Source organism: Puma concolor, chromosome D3 (assembly GCF_028749965.1).
Source record: "Puma concolor isolate L17-30 chromosome D3, mPumCon1.1.hap2, whole genome shotgun sequence".
NCBI lineage: Eukaryota > Metazoa > Chordata > Mammalia > Carnivora > Felidae > Puma > Puma concolor.
The window spans coordinates 15,842,277-15,864,688 of record NC_141678.1 but is presented as its reverse complement, the minus strand read 5'-3'; the positions used below and the strand labels follow the sequence as shown (position 1 = coordinate 15,864,688).

At 46.8% G+C, this 22,412-nt stretch overlaps 1 protein-coding gene across 1 annotated transcript in view; it reads right to left on the bottom strand.

The window, feature by feature from the left end:
• Positions 1 to 22,412, bottom strand: part of CCDC60 (coiled-coil domain containing 60) — a 162,512-nt gene that overhangs the window by 35,162 nt on the left and 104,938 nt on the right. Inside the window, exons 3-5 of the mRNA XM_086681812.1 lie at positions 19,747 to 19,917; positions 9,862 to 9,969; positions 2,210 to 2,317 (exon numbers count right to left, since the gene is read on the bottom strand). Of these exons, the coding sequence (XP_086537938.1) occupies positions 2,210 to 2,317; positions 9,862 to 9,969; positions 19,747 to 19,917 (387 nt within the window). The remainder of the gene's footprint in view (positions 1 to 2,209; positions 2,318 to 9,861; positions 9,970 to 19,746; positions 19,918 to 22,412) is intronic.

Below are 22,412 nucleotides of genomic sequence, written 5' to 3'. Positions count from 1 at the left end.
GGGTGTTTTTTCTTAGAATCTAAGCAATCAACTGTGAAAAAAATTAGATGTTGCTTTGACCCAGAAATTCCATTTCTCAGAATCTAGCCAACAGAAATATTTTCAACTGGGTACAAAATGTGTGTACAAGGATGTTCTGCGCAGTACTGTTTGAAATGGCAAAAACTTGGAACCACCTTAGTGTCCCTCGATAGAGAAGTGGTTATCTAATTTATGGTCCACCCATACCATAGACCATAGGTAACCATTTCTTTATTGAAGGATGGTATGCTGTTTACAGGATGATGGAAACTGTCAAAAGAATGTGGAAACTTTGTATGTCCCATGGAAAGATGTCCATAAGACACTTTAAAGGGGAAAATAGAAAAATGTACAGGATAATATTTAGAGTATGATTCCAATTGTGTTTTTTTTTTTTTTTTTAAAGTAAGTCTATTAGTAAGGGGAAGACATTAGAAAGGTCTGGAAGGAGGAAGGACATACCTCAGATCTTTAAAAGAGGATTCCTCTAGAAAAAATAATGTGTGGGAAATGCCTTAAGACTGTGGTTTTCAAACAAATTCTGTGAACCACAGAGATATTTTGGAAATACCTGGGGTACTTTGTGGGGGATGGGAGAGAGTTGGAGGGGCCCTAGATCCCTCCGGTCTCCCAACCTCCTGCTTCATGTAGAAGCTCCATTTTGACAAATTTGTTTTATACTATCGGGGTTTCCATTAAAAAAGGGGGGGGGGATTTCTGCTGCTTAAAAAAATAAAGGTTATAAACCAGAGCATTAAGGGAAATTACAGTTTTCAGTTCATCCCAACCCCAAACATGGAATCAATTGGAGTTACCAGTCTATAGATGCATGATTTATATTTCTGGTTGTATTTGATGTTAGTTTATCTGGGCGCTGGTGCATGAGATGAATTAGGGCAGGGGTAGGGAGGGGGTTTGGGAGTGGGTGGTAAACACCTTCAGGAGGAAGGAGTTAATTAAGATTCAGGAAGAGAACGGAGTCTGAATTCTGAATTCGCCTTGGTGGTGGGGCGGGGAGGGGGGGTGGGACTGTGAGAAAGAGGCCATATTAGTTTATTGGGGCAGGAGTGTTGGGTTCCCACTTATGGAGGACGGGGAACTATTTTATTTCACTCAGCATGGGATTTTCACAAAGCGACTCCCAATTCCTTAAGTCAGGGAGTCCTCCCTTTTTCCTCATTCTTAGAGACAGCATGCCTCTCTTTAAAGAACCGATGCCTTCCATGCCTGCCTGTTCCTTGTTCCGCCTTGTATGCAATGGAGTTCCTGCCGTAGTGGCCTCAAGGCTTTTGCATGAGCCCTCCCCTCTGGTGGGGACACATCTAACACTTGCTCAGGCTAGACCACAGGCACAGAGCTTCAGCCCAGCTGCTCAGGACCTGAGTGCTGAGTATTCCCTTGGGTCCAAGTGGAGAAACAGCCACACCAATATATGTTCAAACAAACAAAACCTTAAGAAAAGAAAAGCAAGAACAAAGTGAAAAGGAAGAGAGCAAATAAAGAATAGTGTTGGGGAGGAGCGCCTGGGTGGCTCCGTTGGTTAAGCATCCAGCTCTTGATTTCAGCTCAGGTCATGAGCTGAATGGTTCGTGGTCGTGCTCAGCTCATGAGGCTCAGCTCATGGTTCATGGGTTCAAACCCCATGTTGGGCTCCATGCTGATGATGTGGAGCCTGCTTGGGATTCTCCCTCTCCCCCTGTCTCTCTCTGCCCCTTCCCCACTTGTGTGCGGGTGCTCTCTCTCTCTCTCTCTCAAAATAAGTAAACTTTATTTTAAAAATCTTAAAAAAAAAAAAAAGTATAGTGTTGGGGAGACATGGTCCAAGAAGAGCGGTGGGGAGAAGCCTGGCTGTGCAACCAGTGGTGTGCTGGTCTAGCTGGCCAGTCCCTATGGCGTCAACACTCACAGCATGGCTGGTTGATTCCAAGCGTCCAATGTGACTTTAGTGAATGTGGAGCTGGGGAGACTTTCTGGGAGGAGATGCACACCGTTAGCTCCCACAAGCCTGTATGGCCTGTATGCCCTGGCTCCGAGCTGACCCCTGTCTTGGCCCCACAGAGCACATAGGAAAACTCCTAAAGCAACCCACCCACCAAAAGTAGCAAGAGGAGGGGAAGAACAGATAGGAGGCCCTCCCCTACTGCACAATCTGCTGCTAGTTTTGGCAGGTTGAAGGGCTGAGACCTACTTTGGATTCCAGCAGGTGATCACAGGCTTCATAGTATGGTGGGCGTGGTCGATAGTCAGGGCCTCCAGGAGCCAGTGGAGGGCACAGAGCTGGCGGAAGAGGGGCTCCCTGCAAAGACAGAAGAGGGGTGCACAGTGGGATCCTGATGGAACTGCATCCTTCACCATAATGGACACAGAGACAGTTGTGCTGGCTTCCAGTTAGAGAGGCACGGTAAGTATTTTCCATACCTCATCTCATCGAGCCTTTGCAGTGGGCCCATGAAGATATTCACGGGCTCATGTTACAGATGAGGAATGTGAGGCTCAGAGAAATGAAGGAACTTTTACCAGGTTGCTGGGCTAGCAGGTGTCAGAGCTGTGATTTGATGTAAGATGACCCTAGGCTGGTTATGGGGGCGGTTTTCATGTAGGAGCGGGGGAACAATGGATGGGGTCCCACCACTAGAGGTCTTGACTCAGGCAAACAAGTGGGTTGAAGGACATTCATATCCTACAGATATCTCTACCTGTTCACCTGATAAAAGTATAATAAATACACTAAGAATGTCAAAGAAGGCTGGGAACACAAGGAAGCTGGATTTATTGTAATCTTCCTCCTCCCCCCAGACTAACAGTTGGGCCCATTGTTTTAAATTTATGGGTCCTTGGCCTGAAACTGTAGCTGGATGTTGAAGAAAACCACAATGAACATGTTATTAGAAAATGTAACTAAAACACTGTATAAAAGTATGTCTAACCTATATTTCCTGATTTGGGGTGACATCTTATATTATAATGAGCCAGCCTTTGACTAGGGCACTTTACACACATTATTTAAATCCTCCAACAACTTGCGGGGGTATAAATCATTGTCCCCATTTCAGAGAAGGTTATGAATCATTGTCCCCATTTTAGAGAAGAGGAAACTGAGGCTTGGAGAGGTACAGTCACTTTGCTGTAGGTCACACAGCTTTTAGTGACAGAGATGGGATCTGAACATCTTATCCAGTGCTCTCAACAACCCTTAGAGGGAGGGTACTGTTATTGTGTCTTCTTTGCAGGTGAGGGACTCAGGGGAAGGAAGTTGCTCAAGGCCATACTCCTAGGGATTGGTGAGGTTCTGAAGCCAGCTGTCTGTTTAACCCCAGAGACTGTGCTTCTGTGGGCCCCAGCTGTGTCCAAAGTGCTGCCCGAGCCAAAGTGGTGGTCGCCCTGGGAGTGAGGTCAGGAGGGGGTTAACCTGCTGCCTGCATTTGTTCCTGGAAACAAGGTGGAGTCCCGACCAGCCACCACCTCCCTGCATCATCTATCCTCTTACGCTAATGGGTGAGATGCCTCCATTATGAACCTGTGTAATTGCTCTTCTCTGAGGTTGATCTTGATCAATAATCCCCAGGGTTCCCGGGCCTGATGTGCAGAGTGGCAAGGAGGGATCCACCCTCTCTGCTTCCAGGAAGGCACCAGTGCAGAAGGTAGGGCCCAAGTACAGAGCTGACCCATGGCTGTCCCGGTGAATCCCTTGAGAAACGTCCGTTTCTCTCAGCTTGAAGGGAAACATCCCCCACTACCTCACCCTTCACTCCCTCCAGGGTGGCCATGCCCACCAGGTCTTAGAAGACCGTGGTCAGCAGCTATCCTTTCTTCTTCTCTGGAGCCCTTCCTCCCCGCTTTCTTTGTTTCCTTACCTTATTTACTAACATCTGCTATTCCCTCGTTTCTAATTGAAAGGTCCTGCAGACCCGTAGGCCTTCCGGTTCTTGTCTGTCTTCCCCCCTTAGCACCATCTTGGTCCCTACAGGTGCCTTTTGGCAGCTCTGAGCACTGGGCCACTTCCAGCATTTTGCCAAGAACAGCAGTTAACTGTGCCATGTGCCTGGCACCTCACGTCACCCTCGCCATAACCCAGAAACTTGTGGAAAGCCCAGGAAGATGCCTCCTCCTCTGTTCACCATAGAGAGCCCCTGCCAGCCTGGGCTTTGGGTTGTGTGGGGCAGGGACTGGGAGGAAGGGATGAGCAAAGGGAGTTAGTTGGCCAGGTGGGGCCCTGCCTGGTCATAGGTGGGGGATGTGGGGCATGTGAGCATCAGACTCATTTCTGCAAGTGACAAGAACAGGTACGAACCCGACCCTATGCCTCCCTCCCTTGCTTAAAATCTGCAGACTCCCTACACTCTCTGTGTTGGGCTGAATTGTGTCTCCCTCAAAATTCACATGTTGAAGTCCCAACCCCCTAGGACCTCAGAACGACCGTATTTGGAGATAAGGCTTTTGAAGTGGTGATTATGTTAGAATGGGGCCCTAAGTTAGGGTGGGGCCTAATCCAGTGGTGTTCCTGTAAGAAGAGGAAATTTGGACGCACAGAGACACCAGTGACGCACATGCTTGAAGGATAGACCATGTGAGGATGCAGGGAGAAGGGGGCCTCTGAAGAAACCGACCCTCTGCTAATACCTTGATCTTGGACTTCTGACCTCTGGAATGATGAGAAAATAAATTTCTACTGCTGAAGCTGCCCGGTCTGTAGCATTTTGTTTTGGTGGCCCTGGCAAACTAATGCACCGTCATCTGTGAGACCCCTATCCACCTCGCTGGCCTTGAGTCTCCCCTCTTCTGTCCTCTGCAGCTTGGTGGAATTCTGCTCCATTGCTCAGGCTCACCCCTCTCTCACTTGGTGCTGCCTGAGTTAAAATCCCAGCTTTGCCACCTACCAGCTATGTGCTCTCGGTTAAATTACTTAACTTTCCTGGGCCTCACTTTCCTCATCTATAAGATGGCAGGAATTGCTAGAGTGAGGGTGAGGAGAGGTGGCGGGGACTGTTCTCTGCTCTGATATATCTTCCTCTTCCTCCTCCTTCTCTGTCATCTCCATCAGGAAGCCTTCCTTGATTTCTCTAGGTCTGGGTTAGCCTGTCGCCAAGCATCCTAAAGCATCCCATCTCTATAGCATATCTTTTTGCCCCTACATTCCCAGTCCTTGTTCTAACTACCTGTTTACTTCTCTCTCTAGCCCACGAGCCTACAAGCCACAGAGTCTTGTCCACTGCAGGTTACTGTCGTTGACTAAGGTCATCCTTATAACAACCGTGTGAGGAAGGTACTATTAGTATCCTTATTCGGCAGATAAGGAAACTGAGGCCATATAACTTGTCCAGATTCAAAACAGCCAGCCAATGGCAGAGTTTAAATCTTAGCCCAGACAGTCTGGCTTCTGAATCTGTGCCTCATCCACGATATTCGTGCTGTCTCTTGTTACTGGGGAGAGCCCTCCCTTTTCACCAGGATAAGGGTTTCATCCAATGGGTCTGGACCTTATTCTGTATTTACAAAATGTGCCTCTCAAAAACCTGCACAAGGTATTTATATAGAGCAGCTTTATTCAATTGCCAAAACTTGGAAAGAACCAAGATGCCCTTTAGCAGGTGGAGGGATACATAATCTGTGGTACATACATCCGGACAGTAGAATATTCAGCGCTAAAAAGAAATGAGCCATCCAGCCACAAAAAGACATGAAGAGACCTCAAATGCATATCACTAAGTGAAAGAAGCCCATCTGAAAAGGCTACATAGTCTGTGATTCCAACTGTATGACGTTCTTGGAAAGGCAAAACTATGGAGACCGTGAAAAGGTCAGCAGTTGCTAAGGGTCACGCGGAGCACAGAGGATTTTTAGGGCAGTGAGAATACTCTGTGTGACACTACAGTGGTGTATACATGTCATTCATTACACATCATCTGTCCAAACCAACAGAATGTGCAACACGGAGGGAGCCCTAATGTAAACTGAGGACTTTGGTTGAGGATGATGTCCAAGTAGGTTCATAGGCTGTAACAACTGTACCCCTCCGGTGAGGGATGTTGATTAATGGGGGAAGCTGAGCACGGATTGGGGAGGCATTATAGTGGGGATCTCTGTATCTTCTCACTTTTTCTCTGAACCTAAGACTGCTCTAAATATATATATTATATATGTGTGTGTGTGTGTGTGTGTGTGTATAATAAAGTCTTAATGAAAAAAAAAGCGCCTCAAACCTGATGATTGTTCATCTAACATGTGGTAAAATCAACTGGAAAGAAGAAACAGAAAGAAAAAGGATCCCCAGAAACATATTTGATAACAAGTCAGTACTTCCTCATAATGACTGTGTGTCAGGTCATAGCACACTATCTTGGATTTTATCGACTTAAAAGAGAGGCCATTTTTTTTCTTAAATGCGGGACACAATAGACAAAAACACTGGACAGGGGAGCACAAAGCCTGCTTCTAAAATCCCTGCATTCAGAACTCCAGATGAGCACACTCAGATAGCCCACTCTATCGAAACAGTTCTACCACCCAGAATACGAGTGGGTGAAAACGTGCCTGAGAAGAGAACAACGTTTGGTGCTTTTCCTAAGAGAAATCAGAATATATCTACAAAGCCATTTCAAGCACCCCATGCTGACTGCCAAGGACAAACCTGGACAGGTGACAGGCACTGCTCTTGCTGAACAGTTGCTTACGGAAGGCTGTGAGGGGCAGCCCATCATCCCAGAGAGGAAAGGAGGAGCTCTTTCTCATTCCTAGAGACCATTCCCCCCACCTTTTTATACGTAAAGATCAAGTCTCCCTTGACATGATTGAACTGATCCCCATACAGCCAATTCAGAATATTCAGCCAGCTTTGGGATCAGCTACTTTGGGTGGAAGGGACTCAGCCGGCTCTGATCCACATTGGCTGATGTGACAACTGAGGATTTGAGAACTGATCAGGCACGCCGTGCCCTGATGCCTTTGGGTACACTGGTTACAAAAAAAGCCCCTCTCTGCATCTACACACTTTCTGGCGTGACTTTGCATCTTCCCCATCAAGAGGTGGAATCTTTCCCCCAGTCCTTGTGTCCTTGATGCTATGGCCAATAGAATGTTGTGGATGTGTCACTGTATCCATTCTGAGCCTAAGCCTCAAGAGACTTTGGTGCTCAGGCTCCTGTTTTTGGAACCCTTCCCGACTGCCTGGGCTAGCCTGCTGCATGATGAGAGACATGTGGCCCAGTCACTCTTGTCACCTTGGCAACTAGTCAACCATAGACCTGCGTGTGAGGCCACCCTAGATGGCCGCCCTCCTGCTCACCCTTCATCTGGGCACACGCATGCACAAACCTGGCCAGGATCAACCAAGCCAACCTGGACCAGCAGAACCACCCAACTGACCTGTAGACTGTGAGCAACGAAAAAATGGTTACTGTTTTAAACAACTCCATTTTGAGGTGTTCAGTAATACAGCAATGAATTACTGATACGTCATCAAATGCAGCCAGAGCCTTTTAACAGCCAAGGAGAAGAAGAGGACAGCATTAGCAAACTGTGGCCAGTAGGGGTACTGTCTCTTTGCAAATAAAACTTTATTGGAACACAGCCACAGCTTTGCATGAAAGCTGCAATGGCAAAGTTAAGACGTTGCGAGAGAGACCGTCTGGTCTGAAAAGTCTAAAATGTTAGTGTCTGTCCCTTTAGGACAAAGTCTGCTGATCCCTGGTAAAGAGTTTAATAGAAACCAACAGTAAGTACTGTGATGATAATAATATTCATCATCCTGGCCTAATGAACTTGGTATAAAGATCTGATTTAGGAGTGAGGAGGTCAGAATTCCTGTTGTAAGAATTTTGGCAGGTTCTGCCCCTCTCTGGGCTTCAGTTTCCTTATCTGGCATTGAAAGGAGATGATTAAGAAACTCTCCAGTTACTTCCAAGGTTGATACAAGCCTCAGTTTGTTCAGACCAAATGAATTGAGGGTGGGGCCCAGAAACATCCATTTTCTTTAAAAAAAAATTTTTTTTTAAGTTTACTTATTTGAGAGAGGGAGAGCAAAGAGAGAGAGAATCCCCAAGTAGTCTCCACACTATCGGCACAGAGCCCAGTGTAGGGCTTGAGCTCAAAAATCGTGAGATGATGACCTGAGCTGAAATCAAGAGTCAGATGCTTAACCGACTGAGCCCCCAGAAATAGGTATTTTCCAGACATCACCCGCACCTCCATCCCCAGAGGATTCACATGCAAATGAAATCTTTAGAACCACAGATCTACACCATTCTGTTTCAGAAGGTTTGTCCATGGGACAGATGGGCAGAAGCACGTTTCCAAGGGATGCGATGAGAAATTACAAAGCCTATTCCTGCAAGAAGATGTTTTAAGAACACAAGTTTAGGTTTCCAGTTGGAATGTGCTTGAACAAATAAGTCTATCAAGAATCCAGTCATAATATCAATCAAAGGGAAGTCGGAGGAAAGTTGAGAGTGGGCTCATCAAAAGCTGGAATATTGGGGAGAGATGATGATGATGGTGATGGTGATGATGGTGGTGGTGGTGGGTGGTGATGGTGGCATCTTCCACCCATAAACTAAGTGCTCTTATTAATGATTTTATTTTTTTCCTGCCATCTCATGGTATGATTTCTCTCTTGCGTTGTTTTATTCTTCGAGTACGAGACCTGGCTCTCCAAACATATCATGAGCTCCCCAAAGGCAAGGCTTTGAGATACACTTTCTGTGTAGTGCATGGTAATGCGTGTTTGGGCTGTGAAGTCAGACAGACGTGGCTTAAAAGTCCAGCCCAGTGACATGCTGAGCTCTGTGACCTTGGGCAGAGGAGCACACCTCTCGGCTGCTTTGTCATCTGCAGAGAGGGGATAGTAATACACCTGCACAATAGGGCCGCTGAGAGAACTGAGTGAGATCTGCCTGCAGAGCAGTTGGTAATGCCGTGATCACTATGCATACGGTAGGGACTTAATAAATATTTGACAGATAAGCAGACAGAGGAGTCTGCAATCCATTGCACCATTTTCATTGCCCTGAAGCAGTGGGTCTTAATGTGGGGGAGTGGTGAAGAGGGTAGACATGATTTTGCCCCCAGGGGACATTTGTTAACGCCTAGAGACATTTTTGGTTGTCACAACTCCAGGGTGGGGCGCTACTGGTATCGAGTGGATAGAGGCCAGGGATGCTCCCAAACGCCTTGCAATGCACAGGTCAGTCCTTCACTACAAAGAATGATTCGTCCTCAAAGGTCAGTAGTGCCAAGGTCGAGAAACCCTGCCCTGGAATCAAAAGCTTCTGTCTTTGTGCCCCAAATCTTCCGGTTGAAAAGTGCTAACTGGCAAAAGAGAGAAACATGGGTTTGTAATTCTTTGGAGTTGACACAAGGGGAAGAAGATGCCGAGGTTTTAGGAAGCCACGGTGTTCTTTGGAGGGTTGATGAGCCCCTGTTATACCACGCAATCATGAGTTCATGCCTCGGGTCAGGAGACAACAGGTGCTTCTCTGGGAAATAGCTCCTTGAGTTTTGGGGGAAACGCGTCCCCTGAGCCCGGGCTGAGATGTTGTTGCACGCGCTCATTGAGAGCTACAGACAGATTTTATCAGGCTTTGCAAACTATTTGACATTAGAGCGTCTGGCTCGGTGAGGAATGGAATGGCTCAGTCCCAGCGGATCTGCCACTTAGCTCTAAGCAACACGTCTGCTTTCTGTTATTTCTTCGCGTCAGATAGCGTCGCTGGCTCCAGGCTCTATGTCCCTTTCAGGAGGACAAAGGACGAGCTCAGCAGCCTCCGATGCGTTGTTGGCTCTTTGAGCCGTTGGCTTGAACTGAAAAGCAAGCAAGGCAGATGAGCCAGAGAAGGGACTACTTACACGTGAGCCTCGGGTAGCGAGGATGAGATGATGCAGCTGTGCACGGGGGTGAATGGGCGAAGTACGACTCCAGCGCCCATCTTCCTAACCTTGGCTTGGTCGTATGTACTGAAGGAGAAGCGGAAAGAGAAACAGAGTGAGCAGTGAGCAGCCGTTTTAAACACCTCCTTCTGTTGCCAGTGGTTATTTGGCAGATATGATCGGCACCTACTATGGGCCGGCTCGAGAGATGAGGCTTCTAGAAGCAGCCCGTGAACAGATCATAGGAAAACCCCTGCTCTTGTGGAGCACATATTCTGGTGGAGGAGCAAAGAGAATAAACAAGATAAGTAGGGAAATGGTATGGTATATTAATATAGATCAGGGGTGGGACATGTTTTCTTTTTTTTAAAAAAAATTTTTTTAATGTTTATTTATTTTTGAGACAGAGGGAGACCGAGCATGAGTGGGGGAGGGGCAGAGAGAGAGGGAGACACAGAATCCGAAGCAGGCTCCAGGCTCTGAGCCGTCAGCACAGAGCCCGATACGGGACTCGAACCCACAAACCATGAGATCATGACCTGAGCCGAAGTTGGACGCTTCACCGACCGAGCCACCCAGGCGCCCTGGGACATGTTTTCTTAAATAGGGCCAAATATTTATGACTTTGTCAGACATGTGGTCTGTGTCACAACTACTTAGTAGAATGAAAGCAGCCATTGACATATGTAAACAGTATGCAGATGGCAGTGTTCCAATAAAACTTTATCTATAAAACCTGCCTTAGGGCTGGATGTGGCCCCTGTGCTAGAGCTTGCTAACCCTCCCTCCCCTGCGGGGCTAAACAGTGAGACGTGCTGTGAGGGATAAAAAACAGAGAAGAGGGTTCAGAAGAGCTGGGAATTACAATTTTAAATAGGGTGATGAAGCAAAGTTTGACATTTGATATCTGCAGAGCATAAGGGAGTGAGCCATTCAATGATGTCTTGGGGCAGCACATTTTAGACAGAAGAAACAGCAGGTACAAATGTCCTGTGGTGGGATTGTGTTTCAGAGATGGCAGGGAGAGGAAGGGGAGGAGGGGGGGAGAGAATAGGGGACTTGCAGCTAGTCTTGCAGGGGACTTGGGCCTTTTCTCTAAATGAGAAGGAGAGTAAAGGATTTTGAGCCAAGAGAAGATGTGTCTGACTTGCGTTCAGAAAGGATCCTTCTGGCTGCTATTTTGAAAATGATCTGTGGCGGGGGGGGGGGGGGGTGGAGGGCAAGGCCAGAGGCAAGGAGACCAGTTAGGGGTATTGCAATAATTCCAGCCTGAGAGAGGAAGGTGACTTCAGCCTGGCCATGGGGATGATGAGAAGTGGAAATGAAGGCATGAGACACAGCCAAGGAACTGCCTGGAGTTAGTGTTTCCTGTTTCTGGCCCTTTCCTTAAAGAGGCTTCATTCAGCTCTACAGACTGCTGACTAATTGGTTGGTTGAACCAGCCATGAAGTGTGGGGGATCTCAAACTTTAGAAGCAGGCACAAGTGTGCCCCTAAAGATGAGCCACAACCAGGCATACCTCTGCGGCCACCAGGCTGGCTGCTTTGGGAAACCAGAGCTTCATGCTCTGCCCCCACAGAGAATATGGAAGCTTCCTTCCAAGCCAGACACCATCTGGGGATAGGGGAGGAGGGGGCTTGCTTAGAGAAGGGAGAAATAGCCCAGACAGGCAGTTCATCTTTGAAACCACTGGACATTTACCTGAAAAAGGCTCTTTCAAAAGGAAACATTAAATTACATTTAATACCATATTAGATTTTTTTTCTCCACCATCATAGAGCAAATTATTTCATTTATGTAAAATACTTTTTTTTTTCTAGCAAGGCTGAGTCATAGGTTTTTATTTCTTTTTGCCTGTGACCAAATCTAGCCAATAGACACATTTTAACAAGCCTGTGTGTGTGTGTGTGTGTGTGTGTGTGTGTGTGTGCGTGTGTGTATGTCTGAATCGATTGTATTTTAACAGTGGGAAATTTCACATTAAAATGGAAACGTTTTGGCTCTGAAAACTTGCAGGTTGTTGCCACTCTGGGTCCCTGTTCTGGCTGGCCAGAGTCAGGTGGCACCCAAGATCAAGGTTGCTGCCTGCTTTACCCTCAGTGTGGGCTTCTCAGTGGGTTGCCTGCTTCTTGCTCCTTGTCTGCCTTAATGCTTCCCAGGACGTGCAAGTTCCCTTAGGGCCTTTCAGTTTCTGAGCCTCAGTCTAAGTCCCTCCATTGATTGAATCATTGACAGGTTCCCTGGTTTATTCACTTCTACCCGGATTTATTGAACATCTCTTTGCTGGAGGCTTGTGCACACAGCAATGAATGAGACAGACCCAGCCTCTCCCCTCTGAAGCTCAGAGTCTAGGGACAGAAATGGGCTTGACCAAACACGCAGTTGTGATAAGGCTGAGTAGGAAGAGTATATGGTTCTTTGACAGCACAAAATAGGGAGTTGGGCTGAAACGGAGCCAGGGAATACTCATTGGAGGAAGTTGTGGCCATTTAGAACCACATACCCCAAGTTCTTTGACTCTCTTCCAAGGCAGAGATGGCCGTACGTATCCTTCCCCTGGAATCTTGGTTTTGTGAGTGGTTGAGCTAACAGAACATGTCAAAAAGAAATGGGTGTGATGCCATTTCTGGGCTCAGGCTCTAGGAACCGCAGCTTTTCCTTCTCATGTCTCAGGATGCTCACTGTTAGCACCCAGCCGTGGCCACGCTGTGAGGAAGCTGACAGCCTATGAAGAGATTCATAGGGAGAGGAGCCATGGCTGCTGGGTCTCAACCCCGGCTGAGCACAGCTGACAGACAGCTCTAAGTTGTGGCCCATGTGGATGCGCCATGTTGGAAATGGACCCTTCAAGCTGCCGAGGTTAGTCATGGTAGAGATAGTCCTTCCCCCACTTGCCCAGATCAAGCAGCAGATTTGTCAGCAAAATAAGTGTTTGTTGTCTTGAGTTCTTTTCTTTCTTTAATTTTTTAAAATGTTTTTACTTACTTTGAAAGAGAGAGAGAGAGTAAGAGAGAAGGAGTGTGCAAGCAGGGAAGGGCAGAGAGAGACGGAGAGAAAGAATCCTGAGCAGGCTCTGAGCGTCAGCACAAGCCCGACATGAGGCTCAGACTCACAGACCATGAGATCAAGACCTGAGCTGAAATCAAGAGTCAGAGGCTTAACCCACTGAGCCATCCAGGCACCCCTGTTGTCTTGAGTTGTTAAGTTTGGGAATGGTTGTTCACAGCAGCAGTAACTGGAAAAAAAGTAAACAATCAGAAGGTTAAATGGGAATTAGGTAGGTGAATGGGATGGGGGAAAGCCCTCCTCTGGGGGGCATATTATGAGGGGGAAGGTAGGGGAGTATGTGTGGCTGGGGCTGAGGGAGAAAGACAGGACTGGCCCATCCAGAGTCTTGTAGCCCCCTGCCCAGACTTTGATCTTTATCCTGTGAGGAATGGCAGCCATCCGAGGGTTTTAAGCTGAGAGCAATTTACGTCTTGAAAAAATCCCTCTGGTTTAGTGTGTGTGGTGGGTGGGGGAATGAGGCGGAAGGGGGCAGAGGAGGTGGAGTGGGGACACACGTTAGGAATTTACTTACTCCTGAGAATTCGAGGACAACCCTGGGGTCACAGAGTTAACTAAAAAAATAGGACCGGTGGGGCGCCTGGGTGGCGCAGTCGGTTAAGCGTCCGACTTCAGCCAGGTCACGATCTCGCGGTCCGTGAGTTCGAGCCCCGCGTCGGGCTCTGGGCTGATGGCTCAGAGCCTGGAGCCTGTTTCGGATTCTGTGTCTCCCTCTCTCTCTGCCCCTCCCCCGTTCACGCTCTGTCTCTCTCTGTCCCAAAAATAAATAAACGTTGAAAAAAAAAAAAAAATAGGACCGGAATCCAGGTCCCCTGATTTCCACTTGCATGAGCTCTTGATTCAGCCCTAGAGCTGAGGAAACCACAAATACATCGGCTTGCCCAGTTTTACTGGCTCAGTCATGTCCCCCAGTGGTTTAGATTACATAGAAATTAACCCAACTGTTACAGTCCTTAATCTCTGGTTTTCTGTCGCCTCTCAACCACAATAACAAGACGAATTTTACCCGTTGTTTTTTTCACCTTTTCAGCTAAATTTGCAACTGAAAAACGAGGTCATTGAGCACAGTGGGAAAGACTGCTAGCAGGCAGAAATCTTTTGGGACGTGCTTGATTTCCTTTTTCCCTTTGCCTACTTTGTCAGACTTAAAACTTTTGTCTGAAAGAACTGATCCTATGGTCTTGGATCCAGGGAGGGGAGGGGGGAATAATGTCTCCTGCTTTTATAATGCCCAAGATCAAATACCTCGTTAAAAAAAGTATTTTAAACGAACACTTGTCTTTTTGATACTTCTATGATTGGAATTATATTTATAGCACCTGGCTCTTAGATGAGAGATGCTTTCTAGCCTGCCTGGAAGTTAAGATTTTTAGCCATAAATCTGAGGATTTTAGGTAATTGAGGCCCACAGAGATCAAAGTCACCTTATTGCATAATAATAGCTAGCAGTTACTGAGGGAGTCTCCTTTACCAGGCTCTGTTCTAAACAGTTTCATTCAGTCCTGAATAACCAGCCTGGGAGTTTGGTACCATTCGTAAGGGTGAAGGAGGCTCAGAGAGGTACGGTGACTTACCCAAAGTTAAATAGTCGTATGAGGGAGTCCTGTGCTCTTAACCACTACCCTGTACTGGTATGGAGAATCCCAGTGCTATTTTATAACCCCTGCTTCCCCACCTGCATTTGATGGCTACACTGCAGTCATGGCCTCCAGTTTTATTTTAATAACCAGACTTGTGCAGCTCATAGAATCCACCAGATAAGACACAGCGAGACCGATGTCTGTGAGAAGGATGATCTCGTGCATATTTAAACTTATTAAACTTTAAATAAACCATGTCTCGCACACTGAAACATGGATGGTAGAAGAGAGAATTGTGTTCTATGACCGTGGATTAAAACCCCATCCAAACAAGGGAGACGTGGCAACAGAACTATCTAAATAGCTGCAGGAGAATCTTTAATAGACTCCTCTCCCCTTTCCCCAGTGCCTATTCCTGTGCCCATTCATCTGAGTGCAGCTTGTTCAAAAAAAAAAAAAAAAAGCCATGAGTTCATTCCTTCTCTGTCAGGGAAAGCCTGCCAGCTGGCTAGTGTCACTGGGAGTACCAGACTCTAAGCACCATCAGGCTCAGGGAAGGCAGACTTTGCACTTAACTCTTGGAACCCTCGTGGAAAGAGTAAGAACCCCCTTACTCGTTGAGTAAACCTTCTGTCTATCATGTGCCCCTGTCCTGTGAGGATCCTTCATTGGTAGCCCGGTGGGTGGCTGGATGCGGGTGGCTCAGGCCATGACTTGCTTGCTTTTTTTTTTTTTTTTTTCACTCTGAAGATAATGTTGCTGACTTTGTCAAAAGATGACACCATCAACACCTTCCTTTTTCAGCCCTGGCCTTCCTAATCAGAAATGCTGGCCACCGGCAGTTCTGGTGGGCTGATACTGCTGTGTCTAACCATGTCTCTTTCTATTCAGCATTAAAAATCCTGCTCACGAATCATACTTCTGGGGATTCTATACAGGCTCTCTTTTCACCCCCTAACCAGGAGGGGATGGACATTGTGAGACAATAGAAGCCGTATCTACTGGTCTCTGCCCCTGGCTTCTGGGACAGAGCTCCTAAAATCCTGGTCATTTCCTAAGTGGCAGTAGCACTAGGAAGATATTTTGTTCTAATATTTGGTCTTAGACTCTGGTTCTTGACACAGAACTTCTAAATCCTTTGGAATTTCCCGCGTGGTCGGAATGTCTTTTGTTCTAATGAGACAACTCTTGGTGGGCTCCTGGACAGTTTCAGGATGAGGGCTGGTCGCCAGAAAGACCAGGCCATCACCTTTAGAAGCCTGGAACTTTCAGCCCCACTCCCCATCCTGCAGGAAAGGGGAGAGGGGCTGGCGATTGAGTTAATGATAGATCATGACTACATAGTGAAGCCGCCATAAAAATCCCAAAAGTTCTGGCTTGGTGAGTACATCCGCATTACAGGAAGGTGGCACTCCTCAACTCCAGGGGGACAGAAGCTCTTGATTTGGGACACTTCCAGGCCTCACCCTCTTTATTGATTTACCTCTCCGTCTGGCCATTCACCTGCATCCTTTATTATATAAGTAATTGGTAAATGTAAGTCAGTGTTTCTCTGAGTTCTGTGAGCCACTCTATGAAGTGATCACACCCGAGGAGGGGGGTCATGGGAACCCTGATTTATAGCCAGTCAGAAGTACAGGTGACAGCATGGGGCTTGCGATGTGGGGACAGTCTTGTGGGACCGAGCCCTTAACCTGGGGGATCTGATGCTACCTCCTGGTAGATAGCGTCAGAATTGGGTTGGATGGTAGCATACCCAGCTGGTGTCACAGAGAATTGCTTGGTGTGGGCAGAAACCCCACACATCTGGTGTCAGAAGTGTTGTGAGTGTGGTCATGGCATCACAGTAAAGGGGAAACATGGCAGGAGTGTTTTTCCTTCACATGCATCCTCATGGTGCTTTGTTTCGGTGCTCCTACCAAATGTGGTAGGGACTGTCCCTTAATCCTTTTCATATCTCAATGCCCCCAGAGGCCCTGCACGTAGTAGGTCTTCAATATATAATTATTGGTTGTGCAGTGAGAAGGGGGCCTGGATCAAAGTAGCCTTCTCACCACCAAACTTACTTTCCACTTGGCCAAGATGAAGGTCCAAGAATATCTTGCACTAAGGGGCCATTGATTCTTCACTGAAGATCTTGGAGGGAAACAGAGAAATGGATTTACATCTCACACTATGAGGCAGAACCTCATGAAAATCTCCATTAGATGTCTCTGTTCTCGAGGGTCCTGGGTGGCTCAGTTGGCTAAGTGTCCAACTTCGGCTCAGGTAGTGATCTCACATGGATTCGAGCCCTGCTTTGGGCTCTGTGCTGACAGCTCAGAGCCTGGAACCTGCTTCGCATCTGTGTCTCCTCTCTCTCTGCCCCTCCCTGTTCATGTTCTGTGTCTCTTTCCAAAAAATAAACGTAAAAAAATTTATAGACATCTCTGTTCTCTCCTAGTGGTGGCTGCCTTTTCTCTTTTCTGTCCCCTAAAAGGTCCCTTCTGCTCACAGTTTTGGTGAGTCTTCTGGATGTCTCCATTCTGCCTCTTAGGTGAAGCCCTTCTGCTCTTTCTCTGTATCTACATACTCCCTTAAATACTCCCTGCTCCCCTTAAAAAGACTTCTCTTTGGGATGCCCACTCCTTAAAAGGCATGGCATGGGGATGATAAATCTTAAATATTTTATCTCATTTTAGAATGGATAAGTGAGTTACTAAATGAATGCACAAATGGCAGGCTAGCTTATTTGGATCGACCCTTAGGGTAAAAATAATCAAGAACATTGGACAAAATAGCAAAAAAAAAAAAAAAAAGGGAAAAAAGCAAAGAGCTGACACCAAGTGGGAATCTTTGAGCCAAAATGAAAGCCAGAGATGTAAGCAAGCATGGGTGCTAACTTGGTGTTAACGACATTTACCAATTTAGAAAAGGTTAACTTTTCCTTCTAAAATAGCACGCAAGGGGATGCCTGGGTGGCTCAGTCGGTTGAGCATAGGACTCTTGATTACAGTTCAGGTTTATGATCCTAGGGTTTTGGGTGGAGCCCTCTGTGGGGCTCCGTGCCCAGTGTGGAGCCTGCCTAAGATTCTCTCTCCCCTGCTCACTCTCTTTCTCCCTCTCTAAAGTGAAGTGAAGTGAAGTGAAGTAAAAGTAAAATAAAATAAAATAAATAAAATAAATAAAAAATAATAAAAAAAATAAAAAATTTAATTTAATTTAAAAAAAAAGCACACAGGGCAAGGAGGAGAGAAACCATAGCCCAGGGTCTGCACAAATGAGGCATCAAAGAAAAGGCCCTTCTTACAATAAGCTGGGATTCCCAAGGGCTGCACTTTCAGGAAAGAGTATCTACAAATGTACCAGCCTCTCATAGTCTTGCACTCGGGGTTTGTATCTATCACCCGGAACCTTGAGCTTTAAGGAGATCCCCGACCATTAGCATTCTGGGAAGTGAAACAAGCCAGATGCAGAAAAGTCACACATTGTAGGATTTCACTGATAGGACCCTTGTTTTTGAGAAGCACATATTGGTACTTCTCTGAGTTAACACTGCAAAGAACATAATTTGGGACATGTTGCAGAGGAGAGGGGGTATCTGCTGTGGATTCCGTTTGCTCTTTAGCCTGCAACCTGGCAATTTGGGTCCCTGAAGCCCTAGCACAGTGGCTCTCAACCTCGGCTCCACGTTGGAATCATCTTGGGGAACTTTAAATGTTCATTTATTTTTGAGAGAGAAAGAGACAGACAGAGCACGAGCAGGGGAGGGGCCGAGAGAGAGGGAGACACAGAATCCGAAGCAGGCTCCAGGCTCTGAGCCGTCAGCACAGAGCCCAACATGGGGCTTGAACTCAGAAGCCGTGAGATCATGACCTGAGCTAAAGCCGGGCGTTCAACCAGCTGAGCCACCCAGCACCCCCATTTTGGGTAACTTTAAAAAATACTTTGTCCAGGTAAAACCCCCAGAGATTCTGACATAATTGGTATGGGAAGCACCCTGGGCATTGCTATTTTGTGCTCTCTCACTGCATCCTTGAGATGTGGTGAGCTTAGGGTCCTCCTACTCTGCCATCTTTCCCTGGGCATTGGTATTTTAAAAACTGCCCAGGCAATTCTAATGGGTAGCCAAGGTTGAGACCACTACTGCTCTAATAGGACAATGGCTCCGGGGGCAGTCCATTTCTACCACATATTTCCTTTCTGCCTGCCTCAGCACCTCCTTTCCATCCTGATTTGTGCCTCATTTAGTCTGCACAAGCTATGTATCCCAGGAGTCTGTCCATGCAGAATGGTGCAGCCTAGGAATTTTGGTGTCACTCAAAAATTGGGACTCAGGGATGCTTTCTAACTTATGACCTTAGTCACGGGGGAACTAGGTGAGCACTTCTAAACTTTTGTCCTAATCTGTAAAAGGGGGGTAATAATAGCACCTATGTAAGGAATGTTTTGAAATTTAGATGAGAAGATATGCATAAAGCACATAGTAGACACTCATAATTATTGTTGTGGTTGTCACTGTCATCATCACTGTTGCTGTTACCAATGTAAATGGACATTTCATAATGGGCCAGTCTGTTGATGGTCCTCTCCCAACCAGAGAAAGACCTTTTTTTTATGGAGGGAGCGGGCTACTGTATTCAACAAACCAACAAACATTTCTTGTGCACCTGTTTTGGGTAGACAGCTAGGATTTGGGGATGCAGCTGAAGGCCTAGAATAGAGATATTGACGTGGGTTAAGGTGAACCAGCACACAAACACCTTACAGGAACCGTGAGTCCAAATGAGGTCTGGAGGGGGTTGGGCTGAAATCCAGGAAGTGTCAGGAAAGGGTAGCATTTAAGCTGGGCTTTAATGATAAGTAGAACTTCAGTTGGAAGAAGATGTGGGGAAGGGTATTTAAGGCCCAAGGAACAGCATGGGGAAAGGCCTAGTGGTAAGGGCAAGCCTGGTAAAGAGAGGGAAAGAGGCATATTTGGGGACCAGCAAGAGTTCTTGTATAGCTCTTGGCATCAGACGTGAGGACAGATATCTGTAGTAGAAGATGCTCCATTGGGTACCAGAAGGTGAGGCTGACAGGTAGGTTGGAGCGGACTAAAAGAAACGGTCAGACGCCACACCCCAAGATGGGGCTTCCAGTCTGAGACGGCTGCCATCCCTCAGCCCAACCAGGTGGTGTTCACTCTGCGTGGCCCTTCCCCGGACTGTGGACACTGTAGCTACTGCCATCTACTTACGTCAAAAGAATATCACCATAGTGGACTTCTGAGATCTTTTTGGCTGGCTGGAATTTATGTCTTTCTTCCTCTTTCAGTTGTTGAAGGTACTGTTGCTTCTTTTTCAAGGCACTCTCCTCCTGCAACATGCTAAAGTAGCTGCGGCCTGTCTTCACCGACCGAATCAACATGCTGGAGATGGGGGATGGGAGGAAGAGGGAGGGAGAGACATCAACAGAGTTGAACCAACCATTAAGATGATGCTGTATTGTCCTGGGACTAAGCATCTCTGAAGGGCACTCTCCTACCTGCAGGGCAGGAACCTTCTTGCATTTGGCACTCCGGGGTCAGATGGACCTGACCTTGAGTATTTAACCTCTCTGGTCTCAGTTCCTTCCTCACTCCACAATTCAACAAATATTTATTGAGCACCTACTGTGTGCCAGGTACTCTGTTAGGTGCTATGAAATGGGCATAATAATCTGCACCCTACAGGATCAGATACCTTCATGCATGGAAAGGGGCTTGTCCATGATAATCAGTAGCAGATCAGTACTGTAAGGCCCAGGCCCCTTGGCCAAGGCTGCCTTCTCTCAGATTTGCCTAAGTGCTCACCTTTGCTTCACATTTTCCTAGGGCTGCAGAAGTGGAGTGAATAAGGTCAACGGGGGCTTGTTGTGTTAGATGACATAAGTTGAGACTTCATGATTCTTTTCTTGCTGACTCAGCCACTGGTTTCTGATCAGACGTCTTGATACTGGCCAAGACATTCTGCGCCTGATGGTCCACACAACTCCCCGACTTTGCCATTTGTCACCTTGGGGTTGGAACTCGGCAGCACTGTACTGGAGAAGGAGTGGACACATCTCTCGGCCTGTCCCCCTGTCTTCTGACTCTCTGGGAAGTTGTCAGGCACCATGTTGAACCACCGCCATGTTTCCCCAGGCATGAAGATTGGTTCTGAGATTCAGTTTTATTCTTAAAATCCCTGTTGAACAACCAATGTGTACTAGGGATTGTGCTGACCATTGGGGATACAGTGATGAACAGGACCCTGGGTCTCTAAGAGTACATGGAAAGTCAGTGATGACGGAGAAAGATGGCAGTGGGAAGGACTCTGAGCTTTTTAGGAAGAGGGCACCGAATTCAGACCAGGGGGTAGTTGGAGACATCTTCTGGATGAAGTGACATCTCCTTTCCTTTTTGCTGAGTACCTCTTTGCCTCTCCTGTCTTTCCCTTGCTCTCAGTTTTGGATGGGAATATTCTCAGCAAGCTATCATGGTTAGATTCTGATGTGACCAATTAATCCTTGTTCCTTTTCTAGGAAGAGTTAAGGTATTACTGGGGCATTTTCTTTTCAGCAGTGGACTCTTGTATTGTCCATTGGGAAAATGCTGGGAGGCAGGAGGTGGGGCTTTTCCAGTATTTTTCAAATTGCATCTCACAGTGATAACTTTTCATTCATTTATTTCTCTGGTGGGCATTGCCTGAAAACCTGCTAGTCTAGACACCTGTGAGGAGACTGAAGTTACAGAAAGCAATAAGACAAGGCATCTGCTCCCAGAGAGTTCATAGTATCATAGAGGAAGCACACCCAGAAACATACACTCTGAACACTCCAGTGCAAAGAGCTACAGGAACCTAGAGAAATCTAAGAAGGCTTCCTGGAGGAAGTGACATTTGGGATAAGTAGGAATTTACCAGTAGGAAACATGGGAACTGGCATACGAATGGATGGAATAGCAGTTGTAAATGTAAAGAGGTGTGTTAGGGACTAAATATTTATGTCCCCTTCAAATTTACGTGTTGAAATCCTACCCCCCACCCCAGCATGATAGTATCAGAAGGTAGGGTTTGGGGAGGTAATTAGGATTAAATGAGGTCATAAGGGAGGAGCCCTCATGAAAGGGATTCTTAGTGTCCTTGTTAGAGTCACGGGAAAGCTTGCTTCCTCTCTCTACTGCCCACCCTGTGAGGATACAATAAGAAGCCAGCAGCCTACAACCCGGAAGAGGATCCTCGCCAGAACCTGACCATGTGTGCACTTGATCTCAGACTTCCAGCCTCCAGAACTGTGGGAAATAAATTTCTGTTGTTTACAAGCCACTTAGCCTATGGTAGTTTGTTATAGCAGCTGGAATGGACTAGGACAGGTGAGTCTGAAGATGGCCTGTTTAGGAAAGTACAAGAATCTTTAAAAAGCTGGAGCACAGAAGGAATGTGGGAGAGTGGCCAGAGCTAAAGCTGGCAACACTGGCAGGGAACAGGTGGTGCAGGGCCTTGGGGTCTGGACGGAAGTGAGCCCCGATCTGGGAGTTGCTAGAAATAGAACTTTTAGAAATGCTTCAGGAATCTGCAAATGTTTGAGTTTTCATGAACAGTTTTCTAAGCTAATAACAATACAAAACCCACAGAACATCCTGTTATACACCAGATCAATTTCATTTATACAAGCGTTTCCTGCCATTTCTCTTGCATTGACCAGTTGTCCAGTGCACAACTTTTCACATCTCAGCGTGTTTGTGGGTGTGTCTGCCAGTCACTGCCAGCCAGATGGCAGTTGTATTGTGTTTGTTATCACCTACACACTCAAACTTGGTTGTTACTCCTAACAGCCTGATCGTACAACAGCCCCCTGAATGTTTTAGATCACAAAACCACTGGATCATGAGCTGTAGTCTGAAAC